The sequence below is a fragment of the Pristis pectinata genome, chromosome 7 (genome assembly GCF_009764475.1).
Source record: "Pristis pectinata isolate sPriPec2 chromosome 7, sPriPec2.1.pri, whole genome shotgun sequence".
NCBI classification, from domain to species: Eukaryota; Metazoa; Chordata; class Chondrichthyes; order Rhinopristiformes; family Pristidae; genus Pristis; species Pristis pectinata.
The window spans coordinates 22,753,184-22,769,429 of NC_067411.1; the positions used below are offsets into that span (position 1 = coordinate 22,753,184).

Here is a 16,246-nt window from a genome sequence, read left to right on the forward strand (position 1 = left end):
AGTACAATTAGTAAGATTGCAGATAACACAAAAATTGTTGGTGTTGTGGGAATAGCATGGAAGGCTGTCTAAGGCTACAGACAGAAGCTGGGCGGAGCACAGGCAGATGGAATTTAATCCTGACAAGTGCAAGGTGATACATTTTGAGAAGTCAACTAGGGGTAGGACACGTAGATTAAGTGGTAGGGCACTAAGGAATGTTGATTAACAGAGGGACCTTGGGGTTGAAGTCCAAAGTTCCGTGAAAGTGGCAACACAAGAAGATAGGGTGGTGAAGGTGGTTCAGGGCGTGCTTGCTTTCACAGGTCAGGGCATAGAATATACAAGTTGGGACATTATGTTACAACTTTATAAAACACTGATATGACTGCATTTGGAGCATTGTGTGCAGTTCTGTGGAATTTACGGAATTCTTTGCCACATACAGCTGTGGAGGCCCGATCATTGGGGGCGTTTAAGGAGGAGATTGATAGGTATCTAATTAGTCAAGGTATCAAGGGATATGGGGATAAGGCCAGAAATTGGGGCTTGATAGGAATAGTTTTAGGTTAGCTCATGGAGCAGACTCAATGGGCCGAATGGCCTACTTCTGCTCCTTTGTCTTGTGATCTTCTAGTTACCACATTATAGGAAGGACGTGGTTACACTGCCGAGAATGCAGGACATTCAGCAGGATGTTGATTGCATTGGAGGACTTTAGTGATGGGGGATTGGATAGGCTCTGCTGGTTTTCCCTATAGCGAAGGAGGTTGAGAGATGACATTTTATAGGTATAAAAAATTATGAGAGGCATAGATAGGGTACATAGTCAGAATCTTTTTCCCTTGGTAAGATTATCATAAACGAGAAGAGATATGTTTTAGGTGAAAGGAGGGAGTTTCAAAGGGAATCTGAGGGAATTTTTTTTCTAGGAAACACAGAGTCGTTGTTCTGAGGGAATTTTTTTTTAGGAAACACGCTGCTAGAGGGTGTGGTGGAATCTGATTCAATCACGATATTTAAGAAACATTTACACAGTCATTCGAATAGGCAAGACATAGAAAGATACAGACATAATGTGGGCAAGTGAGAGGAGTGTAGATGGGCAAAAAGTTGACACGAACATGGTAGACTGAAGGGCCCATTTCTGTGCTTTACTAGTCTATGAATCACAAGGAGGAGAGACAGAAGAGGCTGAAGGGCTTTGCGGAGGAACTTCCAGATTTGGATTGAAAGGGATGTAGGAAAGACCAGAAGAACAAAAGGTGTAGCTATTGGATTGGAGGAAGTTACATCAATAAGGGGGTGCAAGACCATGAAGGAACTTTGACACAAAGATGAAACTTTTAAATTCAATGCACAGGCAGCCAACATAAAATCAGAAAGGACAAAAGTTTACAAAGAGTGGAACGTAGAAGGCTGGCTAGGAAACTTAGGAAGAATTGAGCCTGGAGGTGTAAAGACCATGATTGAGGTGGTTAAGGCAAGGTAACAAAAGGTGTGTTACAGAGGCAGGGAAAATGTTGGGAGCAACATTTATTCCTCATTTCAGTAACATTGGTTTACTTGAAAATAACAGGGACCAATATTCTACCTTAAAAAACTACTTACTCAAATTCTGTAGCATAATATCTCAGAAACCCCATGAGCAGGTCTCCCAGATTCGAGTTATTTAGTGAGCTGTATGGACTAATGTTACTTCCTCTTCGGTGCACAAACTGCAGCTGCATAGTGGGCTCAAAGCACTCCTAAAGACATTGAATTGTTTTGTTTTAAATAAGTAGAATGCATTTTAAAATGATCAAACAATTTATCCACCAAGAAACTGCAGATATGAGAATTATGCATGTAAATATTTCTCTGTGACATTAATATTATACTTCAAGTTACTAGTGTTGCTATGTACACACGCTACTGAATGTTTTCTTTATGCGTGAATTTTAATTTTTCCAAAAGGCAAATACCCATTACTCCCATTGAAAAAAAAATTAGGAACAGAAGTTAAGTGATATTCTACCCATTTTTTCCCCAGTATATTGAATAAAATTTCATTGCATTATATTATGAGCATAGTAAATTATCTCTTGTGCTTGGAGCTGTAGGTTCAATTCTGAAATCTTGAATTAGGACACTACCTCCCATGGCTGTTTTACATTCAGACGGTCTGGAGCACGACTGTGATGCTTAAACTGCTAAAGCAACTGGTTCTTTTAATGCTATTGTTTGGATATTCCCTACAAGGAAGTGTCTAAGTAAACACATCCTGAAGTTAGGCAGAAGTAGTTAATGGCATAAATTTTTCTGGACTGCAGCTATTGCCTGACAAAGCTACTCCCTGCAGAGTCCAGGCTACTACAACATCCATGAGACCAGGGAAATGACAGGCCTTCTTTCAAATTTTGTACATCTTTCCTAAAAAAAAGTCCATTGTAGTTCATGTCATAAAAATTGATAAGATACATCTTAAAATCATATGTATTCTATTACCCTAATAAAAGCATTTAAATCTTGATGGAAGGTCATGATTGATTTTTACATCCACTCAGCCCCTTAGCTTAGTGCAGTTTTGGTACCAATATGGTTAAGACCTGAATTCTAGAGGGAAGGTGAAAGTGAATGTACCAGATTGGTACTGGTACACTCAAGTGTGCATGGACATCCAAATCACTGTGTTATAAGTGAGATAAACCACTTTTGGATCAAAACACAGTGATCAAAATTTTTTTTTACTGTTGACATCATCCTAGTCAGAACGAAGAATGTTACTTACTGGGTACTCCTTCTGGAGAGATGGAATGACAGGTTCAGGTAAAGCTTAAAAGCAAACAAGAAATAAAAATGGGAAACCATGTTACAACCAACACTATTTCACTATAATATACAACAACTCATGAAATATATTAGGAATGCCACAGGAAATATAAAACTAATTAGATATGCATTAATATTTTACGAATAGTATTTATATAAATTATAAAGATGCCTGTTGTTGTCCACAGCAAATCAGTTTTAGCAGGGCGAATTGTTATACAAAATAGCCAAGGAAACTGAGTGGCGTTCAGATGTGGCAGCAGTGGAGTTTTAATGACCAGCCTAACATTCTGGTGGTTTCTCAGGGATTTACAAAATATAATGACCATAATGAATTTACCAAATATGTACACTAAAACTGGTAAGATACAGAATGGACTTTCTAACCATGAATTTTGTTAACTAATAAAAAATGTTGGTATTCACAATGTTATTTCTCAACAAGTATTTATATTGGCACATTGCTTTAATATCTTCTGATAATTACTTTAAAAAAAATGTCCACCTGAGAAGGCTTGTCTCATTTGAAGGACAGAATCTCCATAGTAAAACACTTCCTCAGTACTGTGCTGAAGAGTCAGATTATATGCTCAAACCTCTCAAGTGGGCTTGACTCCAGACTCTTGTGACTCAGAGATCATATTGCTGCCATTGAGCCAAGACTGACAATACATTTATTCCAGATGCTGTTTTCAGCAGAGGTTTGGTACATGCCTTTCACCATATTTCCAATAACCAGCATTTAGTGCATTAATATAATTGTTGTTATCTGTACAATCTTCCTTGTAATTTCCAAACATGAAAGAAATGATCAAGTTATCAGCCAACAAGCAAGATTATTACAGAAAACCTCACAGCATTTCAACTATAATCAAGAATTTGACACATTGGGCCAATTCAAAGAATACCTCAAAAGTTGTACATAATCCAAAAGTTCATTCCTACTTAGATGCACTATAACATGTAACTGTAAGATGTATAAGTGCATGCCCTTAGGATTGGCATCATTTTGAAACCCACAAGTTACATAAACACTGCAGCTTCAAGAGTAGATCAAAATGTTTGATGGCCTGCAGCAAATGACTCACCATCTGATGCCACAAAGCCTTCCAACCATCCACAAGGCTCAAGTCAGGTACGCGATGAATACTTTACACTTGTCTGGGTAAGGGCAGTTCCAACAACAATGAAGAAGCTTGACACCATTCAGGACAAAAGTCTGTTTGATTAGCTAAATAACTGCAGCAGCAGTGTGTGCCATCTACAAAATGCAATGCAGATATTCGCCTAGGCTATTCTGACAAGATCATCTAAACACACAACCTCTCCCACTATGAGTGAAAAGGGCAGCAGGTGCATGGGAGTACCACCCTACAGGGTTCCCCTCCAAATCACCCACTACCCCACTCTGGAAATACATTGCCATTCTTTCCTGTTATATAGTGTCTAAATCTAGGAACTCCATTCACAACAGCACTGTGGGAGTACCTTAGAATACAAGAGGCAGGAGCAGCAAGATCATTTGCTCTCTCATGTTTCAAAAAGGTAATGCTGATCCTCTACTTCAATCATTATTTTCCTGTCTATCCTTGTATCGCTTGATTCAATTAATATTCAGAAATCTATTGATCTCTGTTCGATATGGAATCAATTACAACCTCCACAGCCCTCCAGGATAGAAAATTCCAAAGATTCAATTTTCAGAGTGAAGCTGCTTCTCAGTTTTAAATGGTCCACCACTTATATTGAGGCTGTGATCCCCGGTTCTAAACACTTTACTCAGGGGAAACATTCTCTCTGCATCCAATCACGTTGAACCCTTTTGTACAAAAAGAATTTTGTACATTTCAATGAGGTCACTATTCAGTCTTCTAAATTGTGGAAAACAAGAGGCCTAACCTACTCACTCTCTTATGACAGGAACCAGTGTGGTAAATCTTTGCTGCAGCCCTTCAATGGCAACTGTATCCTCTATTTTAGGTAAGGAGGCCAAAATGATACACAATGCTCCAAGTATGTCTCTCACCAAGGCCCTTCATAATTATCGTGAAAGATAACACTTGCCAACATACCACTTGCATTCCTAATCACCTGCTGTTGTTGCATGTTAGCTCTCAGCGATTTGTGTACAAGGACACACAGGCTGCTCTGAGTATTAACACTTCCCAATCTCCCACCAGGAGGACAAGTGGTTCAAGAAGGAACACTATTACCTTCTCACAGACCATTAGGGAATGTTAGCCTTGTCAGCTATGCCCACCATCAAAAATTCAATTAAAAACTCACCTTGATATCATAACCAAAATTTGCAGATTAAAATTTTTGAAAATTTGCTTTCACCCAGCTTCCAGTAGTTATATCACAATAATAGTGCCAACCACTTTATTAGCAGTACAGTGTACCAGCTAGTACCAGATTATTTACATATCTATCCACATCCATAGTGTCTCTGCTCAACCATCTGTGAAACATCACAATAAAATTTCATTCGTCCAGTCTTTTAACAATTTCCTTACATTCACCGAATACGTTAAGGTGTTTAGTTAAAAAGGTAATGGCTTTCTATATGAAGTGCTGAAAATGTTACCAGGTAAAGCATTGTCTCATAAATAGAGAGGTAGAGATCTGTTGGAAGGCAATATTTTGGCCAGGAAGCTGGAAAATCCTTTCTGATGAAGTTTCAACCATAAAATTTTACTATCAATGTCAATTAGGACTGGCCAACGAAGATAAGACAAACACATTCATGAAAAGTTGTAAAAGGATTATAATATTAATTAGGTACCACAGAAACAGACTTACTTTGTAGATAATGTAATACCATCAGTACTAAAGAATAGCTACTCAATGTGCCACGACTAGCATCATTTATTCCATGGTAACGTGCCCACTTTTTCACCACCAGCACAAGAGGACGAACACGGCTCTCAGCTGAATGAAAACAAAACGAACAATAATTCAGGAAAATAGGAGAATGCATTTAAAACAACTTTTTTGAAGTCTTGTTTTTCTGCATTTGTAAAAGTGTTATAATGGTTCTTTCTCTTAGTCCAACAGAACAACATAAAAACTGCCAGAAGAGGAGACAAGTATCCATTTAGTTTATTTCTGCCATCTTGGCAGTCACACTACAGTTTGGTTGTGGCCTAATCATAACAATGAATTTCAGAAGGTTGGTCAAAACATATGTATTCATTTCACTAGTTTTCAAGCTATTAGGAGGGAAATAAAAGAATTTTTAGAAATAAATGATTTATGCCTATTGGGGGAAATAGGATCAGGGTGTTATACACTCAACATTACACCTAGGTCTTTCAGAAGTAGGGGCTGGTAGAAATCTCTTCTGCAAGCAACAACTGATGGTAAGTTAACTGTTAAGTTTGACTCTGACAAATTTTTGAAAAATGCAGATATTAAGAGATACAGGGGGAAATTGGGTCAAATGGAATTAAGTCAAACAAATATTATCTTATTACGTGGTAGAAAAAACTCCCAAATTTAGTAGAATAAATAGCCCACTGTTATTTCATTGTTCCTAACACCGGGGATCAAATGCTTTGGGAATGATAGCTCCAAAACCACCTGCTACTTCCAAGCATTATATGCTTACCATGTGACATCTCCCAAATTACTAATATACCATTTCCCAAAATCTTTATTTTCTGAAAAAAATTTGTTTAAATCACATCAATTAATGCAACTTAATGAATTTACAGAAATAATGGAAAATGCTGGAAAAACTCAGCAGACCAGGCAGCATCTGTGGAAACACAAATTAACGTTTCAGGTTGAAGACTCTGGGAAAAAGACCTGCTGGGCATTTGCAGCATTTTCTGTTTTTATTTCAGATGTACAGCATCTGCTGATTTTCATTTGATGATTGAACTGGTTGGGCCAAATAGCCTTTTTTTAAAATAAAATTCAAGAGTAGATAAAATTGTTTATATTTCAACTAATTCAAATCACCTTAAATAAACATCAGAAAAGTTTAGAGATAAACTGATTTACCAAAAATGTAACAGTGAAAACATAAGACTCCCAATTACAATTAAAGTAGTCCTGAGTTAATTTATACATCAGTAACACTATCAGAGATTAAGCCAAACAGAATGTGTGAATGCTAGTGCTTGAAATTATTGTGAAATCACTCAGGAATATAGAATACTTGAATATAGGTAAAGCCTCCCAACTGCAGTGATGCTTTATTCTAATACTCATCCAACCAAAAGTGCATGAGCAGCAAATTGATCCTTCGCAATGGCTTTCATTTTTAGGAATATTTTTGCTGTCAATTTTAAAAAAGGATTTCACCCACAAGTAAAAAGACAAACAGCATAGAAGGCTTTTAAAAATGTTAATATTAGATGGTTACATTTTTAGTTACAGAAGAAAGAGTTACCAATTTAGATTGGGGAAAATGGAAGCATTTACCTTCATTCCTCTGCCACTAAGATCTGTTCAAGGAAACAACACTGACCTCTAGTGGGCAATATTACTAAACAAAAACGTTGCAGTTCTGAGGAAACATTACAACTGTGAAAGTCTACAGCACAGAAGGAAATAATTTGGACCATTATATCCCAATCAGATCCTTAGTTGTTGGGTGTATTTAACCCTAATCCAAAAAGTAATATGCAAATCTGCACAATTACACAATAAGTAATATGCACATGTTACACAGTGGTCGAGTGCTCAAGCACACAACGTTTATTCATGTAGCATGTAAATGCTGCAGAGGTAAATTTTGTATGGAGTGCCTAATGCAAAGATTTTAGAATGAATTGCATAGTTATTCTGAAGCAAAGCAACTTAGATGCAGCAGCTATATTTCATGCAACAAGACTTCATAGCAATGAAAAGATGAATTGGAAACAGATACATGATTGTTGGTGCTGATGGAGTGGACCAAAGAGCCTGTTTCCATGCTGTGTACCTATGATTTTAACTGATTTATACCCTTGCATTAGAAATGATTCATTAAAAAAGTTATGCACAATTTTTAGGACCAGATACCATGTGTTGAATTGTGTGCATTTGGCTGCATCTGATCTGATGTATGCATTGTTCTATTGACACTTCAGTATCCAACATTTACAAAACCAACATAGGAGGTGTGGGCACTCTCCCTGAGCATAGGAAATGGCTTTCAAATTTGTACAAGTTATAAGAGTGCGATCAATGGTCCACAACACATTGAGGTTTAACAGTTATTTCTTTTGTTAAAAATCAATCCTAAACTTGCCTCCTCTTATTCCATTATGTGACTCCTCCAATTTAAGTTAAATTACAATTCCTTAAACTTAACTATATTTAGCTATATTGTTCAATATCCCATCAGCTCTGATGAATGTTGCTCTACAAGATAGCAAACAGGTTTGGTGTCTTTAAACTTCATAATCTATGTACAGTTCTGAATTGGCTATGCATGTACCCCACTTTGCCTTCCTACATGCAATATTTTAAACATGAATTTTATGCACTAAATTACAAAGTTCTGTTCATTTATATATGTGGTCAATTTAGCGCTAAATAGCTTCCTCAATTTTTTTTTTAAAATTATTTTTATAGACATTACATGTAACCACAGCAATGAGTTCTTGTGTGTCCAGATAACTTCTGTTAAAAAAAATCTGTAAAGGTTCAAACACTCCAGGGACATCCGATTCAGTACTCCAACCACCCCGTTGAGTTCTCTAGAGCACTTGTATATTTTTACCCCTTCCGACAATTTCCTTGAACTTTCATACCTTTAAGTTTTACTAAATGTTTGAAGTGGAATCTGTCAAATACACCCAACAACCATCTCTCAGAGATCACTCATGTAAAAAAAAGTTTGATTTTTTTTGCACAACCAAAACCATGACAACCCAGCTTTTGACTGGAGGTGGTCATATTAACCCATCAATCAGTGAAAGGAGCTATTTTAATTCTGAAACGCTAACAAGCCAACAGAATTGTCAGTTGATATTTATATACATTTTGTTACAGAAGGATGTGACAAGCTCACCAATTTTTGCCTTCTTCTAAAGAGAACTACTGATGGTTTATTGCTAGAATGCTTCATCCAAAGTTTAACAGGAAGAGAGGGAAACCAACATTGCAACATACTACAACCTCAAGGAACGGACTATTGCTGCAATTTTATGCATCACACTTCACATTGATTTTATATAAACTAGTTTTATATCTCAAATTCATTTCACATTTTGAATTCAGGAAAGATCAATAGCTTAGCTGCCAATTTGGTTGGATACCCTAAGATTTTCAAGGGTGTTTTATGGCACACCACATAAACTAACAAATGTTTGGTTCCCAGGAAGCAAGACCGTGACGTGACATATATAACATACAGGTAGAGTACTTACTAGATGCATAGCTCCTCAGAAGGAATGTATTTCTTATTCCTACGACATTGTTTACATTCAAGTCAAATTCTACACCACTAAAAATTTTAAAAATTAAACACAAATTAGTTTTAACATTGAAAAATGTGAGATTCAGGAGATTCCTGAAAATTGAAATTCATGGCTTTAAGTCTGACAAATCACACTCAATATGGAACTCTACAGCAACTCAAAGATGTATTTTTAAAAGACTCAAGTTTTTATGGTCAGTTTTGCAGGATATATGGAAGTTATTTACAAGATACATGTCCATTAACTTTTCATAAAGCATAGCCTGTTAAAATACTTGTTGCCAGTGTAGAGAAGAGGTTGGACTGGCATTCTTTCCTTCAGCACAAATTATATGAAATTCAATCATTTCTAATGCAGAACTTGATTGTAATAATTTCCAGGTTGAATCACACCATTCTGGAAATCCTATTGGGCATTTCCAGAATACAACGATACATGCTTGTATTGACGATGTGAATTCCATATCAGTCACATGAAATGAAATCATTTCCCATGCAGCCCTCCTTTATAGTGTTGTCTGGGAAATTCAGTGATGCCTTTCTGGAGGTGCAACTCTCATTGTGCACTCTGAACAATGATTTAATCACACTGCTGAGCAGGTCACAACCTGGGGCAAGTAATCCCATTTCAAGTAGGTTTCTTTTCCAACATTTTGCTCCTTTGCATGACCTCCTCCCACCCCCCCCTCCACTGCACTCTTACCAGTCTGTTCCCCATCCCTCAAAATGACTTCACCCCAACCCATCAATCTCATTTCTCTTCACCAATCTTTTAATCTCCCTCCTTACTCCTGATTGTTTCATTGTCTCCTAGCTTTAAGCTCCACAATCCCCTCTCTGATACAAACCTCCTGACTGTTGTCCCAGTTCTCTGATCCACGTCCCAACAGGGTCCAGTTTGACCCTGACCCTCCCTCTCCCTTGAGCAAGCCACATACTTCGCAATGACACAATCTGCATATGAAGTATACAAGGTCAATTCAACAGAGTTCAATGCCTCAAGCCTCAGATGTTCCTGAATTTTGTTGCAGAAGGCCAATAACCAAAATGGCCACGTGAATGCCATGCTATGAGTTCAGCTTGCCTCCTCAGACATCATAACTGGCTGTTTTAAATACAACAGATAGAAGGATTTTTGTAAAGAGTCTTGGTAGAGAACTGTTAGAGCCACAAGGTTTAATGATGATTTTCAAAGCTGCAGATATAAAATATTTTGCTTAAATTTATACTAGATTTATGATTAGATTCTTATCTGTACACAGCTTTAGACCAATGCAATGTATTTATTGTAACATTTTGCAAAGTTTAAGTCTATGTTCTGGTTTTCAGTGATCAAAATTAGTGATCCACTGCTGATTAGAGTACAAAACTATCATCAAGTATCAGGCAAAAATTATGCAATTGTAGTTATGTTCTAAACAATGAAAAAGCGCAAAAAGGATTATTCTTAACACGTTACCATAGATAAGAGTTTTGATTTGTTTAAAAAAACCACCATTTTCAAATAAATTTAAACTTTGAAAGGCAGTTTAAAAACAAACAGAATTATATATCAGTCCAAAAGTTAAATATGCCATAATACATCATGGTAGTCAGAGTACAAATCTTGAAGGCCAAAAACATCTGCATTATTTATTTACAATGAACTGGTTCTCAATATAAATCACTCAAATCACCTACCTGACTTTATCCCTGAATTTTACTATTGGCACTTTTGCTCGGATCAGTTGAGGTCTGTCAATGTAAGCTGGAAGGAAAAAGAGTGAAGGAAAATTAAGAGAATATTTATAATTATTGCTTAGTTTTACTGCCCAGATACTGATTTCATGTCTTTTTGAAATCGTATAAGTCATCCACAAATTCTCTGGTGACTGATGTAAAATGAGGGGGAAGGTGGTGGTCAGCACTTGACCCACCATTCTAGAACATTGGTGGTTTTGAATTAAGCAAGTGCAAGTGCCAGTTTTTACCTCCATACAACTAAGCATCTAATATCTATCGCCCTTTGCTTAATTACTTTGGGTAGAAATCTGACAAAGATTATGAAACACAATGCAAATAAATTACAATATAAATTCATACTATATGCCCTGGTGAAAGCCACACAAAGCAACACACTACTGCACAAAACAAAGTTATCTAGTTAGATTATTACTTATAAATCATAACAGTGAAACAGGCCATTGAGCCTAAGTGTCCATTTTGGTTACAACATTTATACAGCAATTGTCCCCGTTCTTTTCCATAACCTAACCAACCCATCTTTAAAGGCTTTATTGTTGTAATGTACAGAACATAAGAGCACTACATCTTCAACAAGTGACTTACAGAGTCTGTAGAAAAGTTGTTGGATTAAACTGAGTATGTGACATGCTTCGCTCCTTTGGTTCATCTAAAAGATAAAAAAGTAACCTTTCAATATTGCAGGAAGCTAGATAAAAGAATAATTGGCTAAAAAAATTAAGCTAAAATTAAAGCATTAAACAAACATACTGGCACTTCCTTCAACACGAGGCACAGGTCTGCATCACTGTATCGAGTACCAAAGCCATTCAGCGATGAACCAACCAAGTACAACCGTGTCTCTGAGGAGAGATAAAATTGGAAAACTTATCTGTGGAAAGGCCCACACAATTTTTTTTCCAGTTTGACATATTTCAGTTTTTTATGCTTTCCATTTGCAGTAATACCCATTAAATCAAAAAGTTAAAGAACAATGTCCATTCACAATAAATGTGAAAAGATTATGTAATCCATGTTAAAACTTATATAAACTAGTTATGGAGTATCAGTATTTTACACTAGCAAATAAAAGACAACAAAAAATGAAAAAAGGAATATAATACAAAAGCATGATACTACAGTAGCAGGAAAACTGAAAAAAAAAGCAGTCAGATTAATGATATCCCTTCTTAAAATTATGCTTGCTGTAAACTAGCACTGTAACATATGCCAACCTTTAACAATGTACAGCTAAAAGGGTAGAAGTTCCAGTATACATGCACAAAGGGCACGTAATTGCAGTACAAAGCAATAAATGGCCAAGGACAGATGCAACTTTCGTGGCAACAGTAACTATCACATTAAAATTGAAAAGCTTTCACGTGTTCTGAACATGATGTGACCCAATGTGTATTAATAATTGATGTCCTAAACCTTTATTTTCATACTTTAATTAAGGTATAGAGGGTCTAAGCACACTTCCTTATGCCCAGTATTGAGTTCCACTGTTTCTGCATTCGGGGACTCGGCAGAAAATCTAAGTCTAAATTCATGGGTAAGTGGTGTATTTTCAGTCAAGCTTCCAGATTAAGACACCACTGGAAATACTATCATGTGATTAACAGCAAACAAAAGCCCAGGAAATTTAATGTTATATTAGTAATGCCATAAAGCTCCCAGATATTCTCTCATAGCCAGCCATCATAAATACAACCAAAAACACTGCAATTTCCTCTGACTACACATAAATAACATGACAGGCATAATGGAAATACAAGCATTATATTGGTTGGGTATCCCATTACTTAATGCTTGCACACAAGGAACAAAATAAGCATCAGGTACTTAAAATAATGATAGGTTTAAATTAATAAAAATCATTTCCAATGGCCGGAGGAACAATAACTAGACTTATTGTTGATCGGCAATAGAACCAGAGGCGAAAAGAAGATTGTTTTTTTTAAACTGGACCAAGAGGAAAGAGTTGGAATGCTCTCCCTAATCAAGTGGATACCAATTGCAGGCACCACAGAAAATTAGATTGATATCTTTAAAAAAAATCAGTGTCATGGAGAAAGTGCCAAAGAGTGAGACAAACTGGACCACCTTTCAAAAGACCAACATAGTTTCAGTAGAGCAAATTATCCTCTCAGTAATGAAGTATTAAGTCTGACCAAAGTACCCTTGAAATTACCTCTTGTACAATAAAGATGAACTCTTGATCTCTCAATCTACCTCGTCATGGCACTTGCACCTTATTTGTCTACCTGCACTTTCTCTGTAACCATAACCTATATTCTACATTGTTTCCCCCCACCCCCCCATTCTGTACTACCTTGATGTACTTGCGTATGGAATGATCTGTCTGGATGGCATGCATACAAAAGCTTTTCACTGTATCTCAGTACATGCAACAATAATAAACCAATTATCAATTATATTTTCTACACCCTTGAAAAGTCCTTGCCAGGGAGGGTGGAAAGGAAAACACATAGGCATCCTGCATGATCTTCAGTACTCAGTATATTGCAAGTTATTCTTCTACAGAGCATAATTGCAAGTTTAGGATCAAAAAAGAACACAGTCGTTTAACAGGGATATTTTTCTTTTAAACCAATAAAAGAAAATTTGAGGGTGGCGGAAACCCTACACAGTGCACTTCTCCTTAATTACACCCAAGAGGTGACCATTTGGTAGATATCCAAGCCAAATTCCAAGTCTCTTTTATATGAAGGGTCAATCTTGATAGCTCTTCCAATGTAATTCTTTAAGAAATAAAAAGCAAAAATTGCTAGAAACACTTGCGCAGTCAGGCAGCATCTGTGGATAAACAAAAGAGTTTGTTTCACACCAATAAACCTTCATCAGAACTTAATGATGAAAGATATCAAGCAGAAACATTAACTGTTTACCTTCAGAGATTTTGACTGGCCTGTTGAGTGTTCCAAGAATTTTTGGTTTCATTCCATCATCTTAGGTATTTTGCTTTTATAATTATTCAAGGGTATAGCCTCTCAGAGGGAAAAGAAAAATCAATATTTTAAACTAGCTTTTGTTAAAAAAGAGCAAATAACTCTTTACAGCTGGACTTCACATTGAAACTCAAAAGTGTAAAGAGCAGAATTAAAACCAACCATTTTATCACTTTAAGTACTCTGGGTTACTAATATCTCATCTATCAGTTGATGCAATTGCTTTGGCACCAAGCTCAAAGTCAGTGTCTCGATTCAATGGTGCACAAACCTTTCAGATAAGATGTTCAACCAAGACTGTATATCATCTTGGGTAAAGAACCTATGAAACAATTTAGAAGATGAGCAGGGAGATTTCTACAGTGAAAGGGCTAATATTTATCCTTAAAATCAACATCAAAGACATCTCTGCTGGTTGAAGTATCTTGCTGTGAGTAAACTGGATGCCCCATTTCCTCCTCTGGCAGTTATCTAATCAGAAAGTATTTCATTGGTTAGAGAATATTTTGGGACTTTGGAAAAAAAAAATATACAAATGCAATTCATGTTTTCTGAAAAATAGATATTATCTGGGTTAGTATTTATGTCAATTCTCACTCTGGACTTTTTTTTAAAACATTCACAGGATGTGTACATCACTGGCAATATCAGAAAATGTGTAGGCCTGAAGCTCTTAGTGAACCAGATTGTTTTTACGACAGTTCAGTGGTCTCATGGCTGCTGTTGCTGAACTAGACTTTTTCAGTTCCAGATTTTTTAAAAAAAAACTTAGTTACTTGAATACAAATTACCCATCTGCCGTGGTTGGACTTAAAATCAGCTCTTTGGAAGAATGGTCAGAAATCTGATTGCTAACCCCACAATTTAAACATTATGCTACCAAATGGATATAGTCCAGATGATTAGGCATTTTTATTCAAGTTTATAAGGGATATTGTTCTTAAGATTTTCCTTTTTAGGAAAAAATGCCTTGGTTAAAAGTTGAAAACTTAGAAAATGGGATGGAAGTTTTTATTAATAGTCCATTTACTTGTTAATGTCAGAGAAGACAATGGGGTGAATCTGTAATCCATTAACAGATGCTCTGATCAGAAATCAAAAGGTCTGAAACAGGAATCCAATCCACAGACTTCCATCTTAAACAGGTTTAGAATGAGGGACCCGGCCAAATTACTCACAGCAGATGTGCTGGTCATTTATTGGTATTGGTTTATTATTGTCTATTATTTATTTATTGTTTATTATTGAAAAACTTGTCTTGCATACCAATCGTACAGGTCAATTCATTACACAGTGCAGTTACATTGAGTTAGTAGAGTGCATTGATGTAGTACAGGTAAAAACAATAACCGTACAGAGTAAAGTGTCACAGCTGCAGAGAAAGTGCAGTTCAATAAGGTGCAAGGTCACAACAAGGTAGATCATGAGGTCATTGTCCATCTCATTGGATAAGGGAACCGTTCAATAGTCTTATCACAGTGGGGTAGAAGTCTGGTGGTACGTGCCCTCAGGTTCCAGTATCTTCTACCCGATGGAAGAGGAGAGAAGAGAGGATGACCCGGGTGGGTGGGGTCTTTGATTATGCTGGTTGCTACACCAAGACAATGAGAAGTAAAGAGGGAAGGGGAGGCTGGTGTCCGTGATGTGCTAGGCTGTGTCCACAACTCTCTGCAGTTTCTTGCGGTCCTGGGCAGAGCAGTTGCCGTACCAAGCCGTGATACATCCAGATAGGATAAAATATTATTTGAACACTGGGTCCTTTTGTCTTAGAACCATACATTTTTTTTTAAACACAGGTTTCATGGGTCTCAGGAATCCAGCAGGTAAGAGGAGAGAAGACCCAAATCCATGAAGTAATTGTCTTTAAACTATGATTGGCCAGGAAATATGGGAACACTTCCTCTAGGCTGCCAAGCTACCCCTCCCAAGAGCTCTGCACTGCCCAACCACCACCCAATTATTTGTCCGCTCCCTGATAACTACGTACCACTGGTTACTGGACCTCCAATGGAACACAACCCCCTACCAACCACCCCCACCCCCCAATTAATGCTGCCTCCCTCCTATTTAATACATATTCCCACTCCACCACAATCTAACTGGACCCAACTACTCTTAAAGCCAGTTTGGCTGAACAGTATAGGATTTCCTCCCCCCAGAAGCCCCCAACCCATCAATCAGCCTGATTACAAGTGAGAAAGAAGAAATTAACAGAAGTTCCTAATCATAAAATGGCACTCCCCACAGCTCAGATCAAAAGTCCATGTCAGTGAACCAGCAGCCAGAAGTTTAACTTACGTGGAAAAATTCGCTGGATTTCTCTCTGGATTTGTGTGCGGCATAGATC

General features: G+C 37.0%; 1 protein-coding gene across 5 annotated transcripts in view; it reads right to left on the bottom strand.

The window, feature by feature from the left end:
• Nucleotides 1-16,246, bottom strand: part of tent2 (terminal nucleotidyltransferase 2) — a 32,278-nt gene extending 16,032 nt beyond the window's left edge. For 4 of the 5 annotated variants that reach the window (XR_007956713.1, XR_007956715.1, XR_007956714.1 and 1 more), the window contains exons 1-8: nt 13,840-13,931; nt 11,699-11,790; nt 11,534-11,597; nt 10,886-10,952; nt 9,156-9,232; nt 5,593-5,721; nt 2,750-2,793; nt 1,591-1,727 (exon numbers count right to left, since the gene is read on the bottom strand). Coding sequence is in view for 2 of the 5 variants with exons in the window: in XM_052020684.1 (XP_051876644.1) it covers nt 1,591-1,727; nt 2,750-2,793; nt 5,593-5,721; nt 9,156-9,232; nt 10,886-10,952; nt 11,534-11,597; nt 11,699-11,790; nt 13,840-13,891 (662 nt within the window). In the remaining 3 variants the exon portion in view is untranslated. Of the gene's footprint in view, nt 1-1,590; nt 1,728-2,749; nt 2,794-5,592; nt 5,722-9,155; nt 9,233-10,885; nt 10,953-11,533; nt 11,598-11,698; nt 11,791-13,839; nt 13,932-16,197 lie in introns of those variants that run through there. The other variant, XM_052020686.1, reaches the window with a different exon arrangement.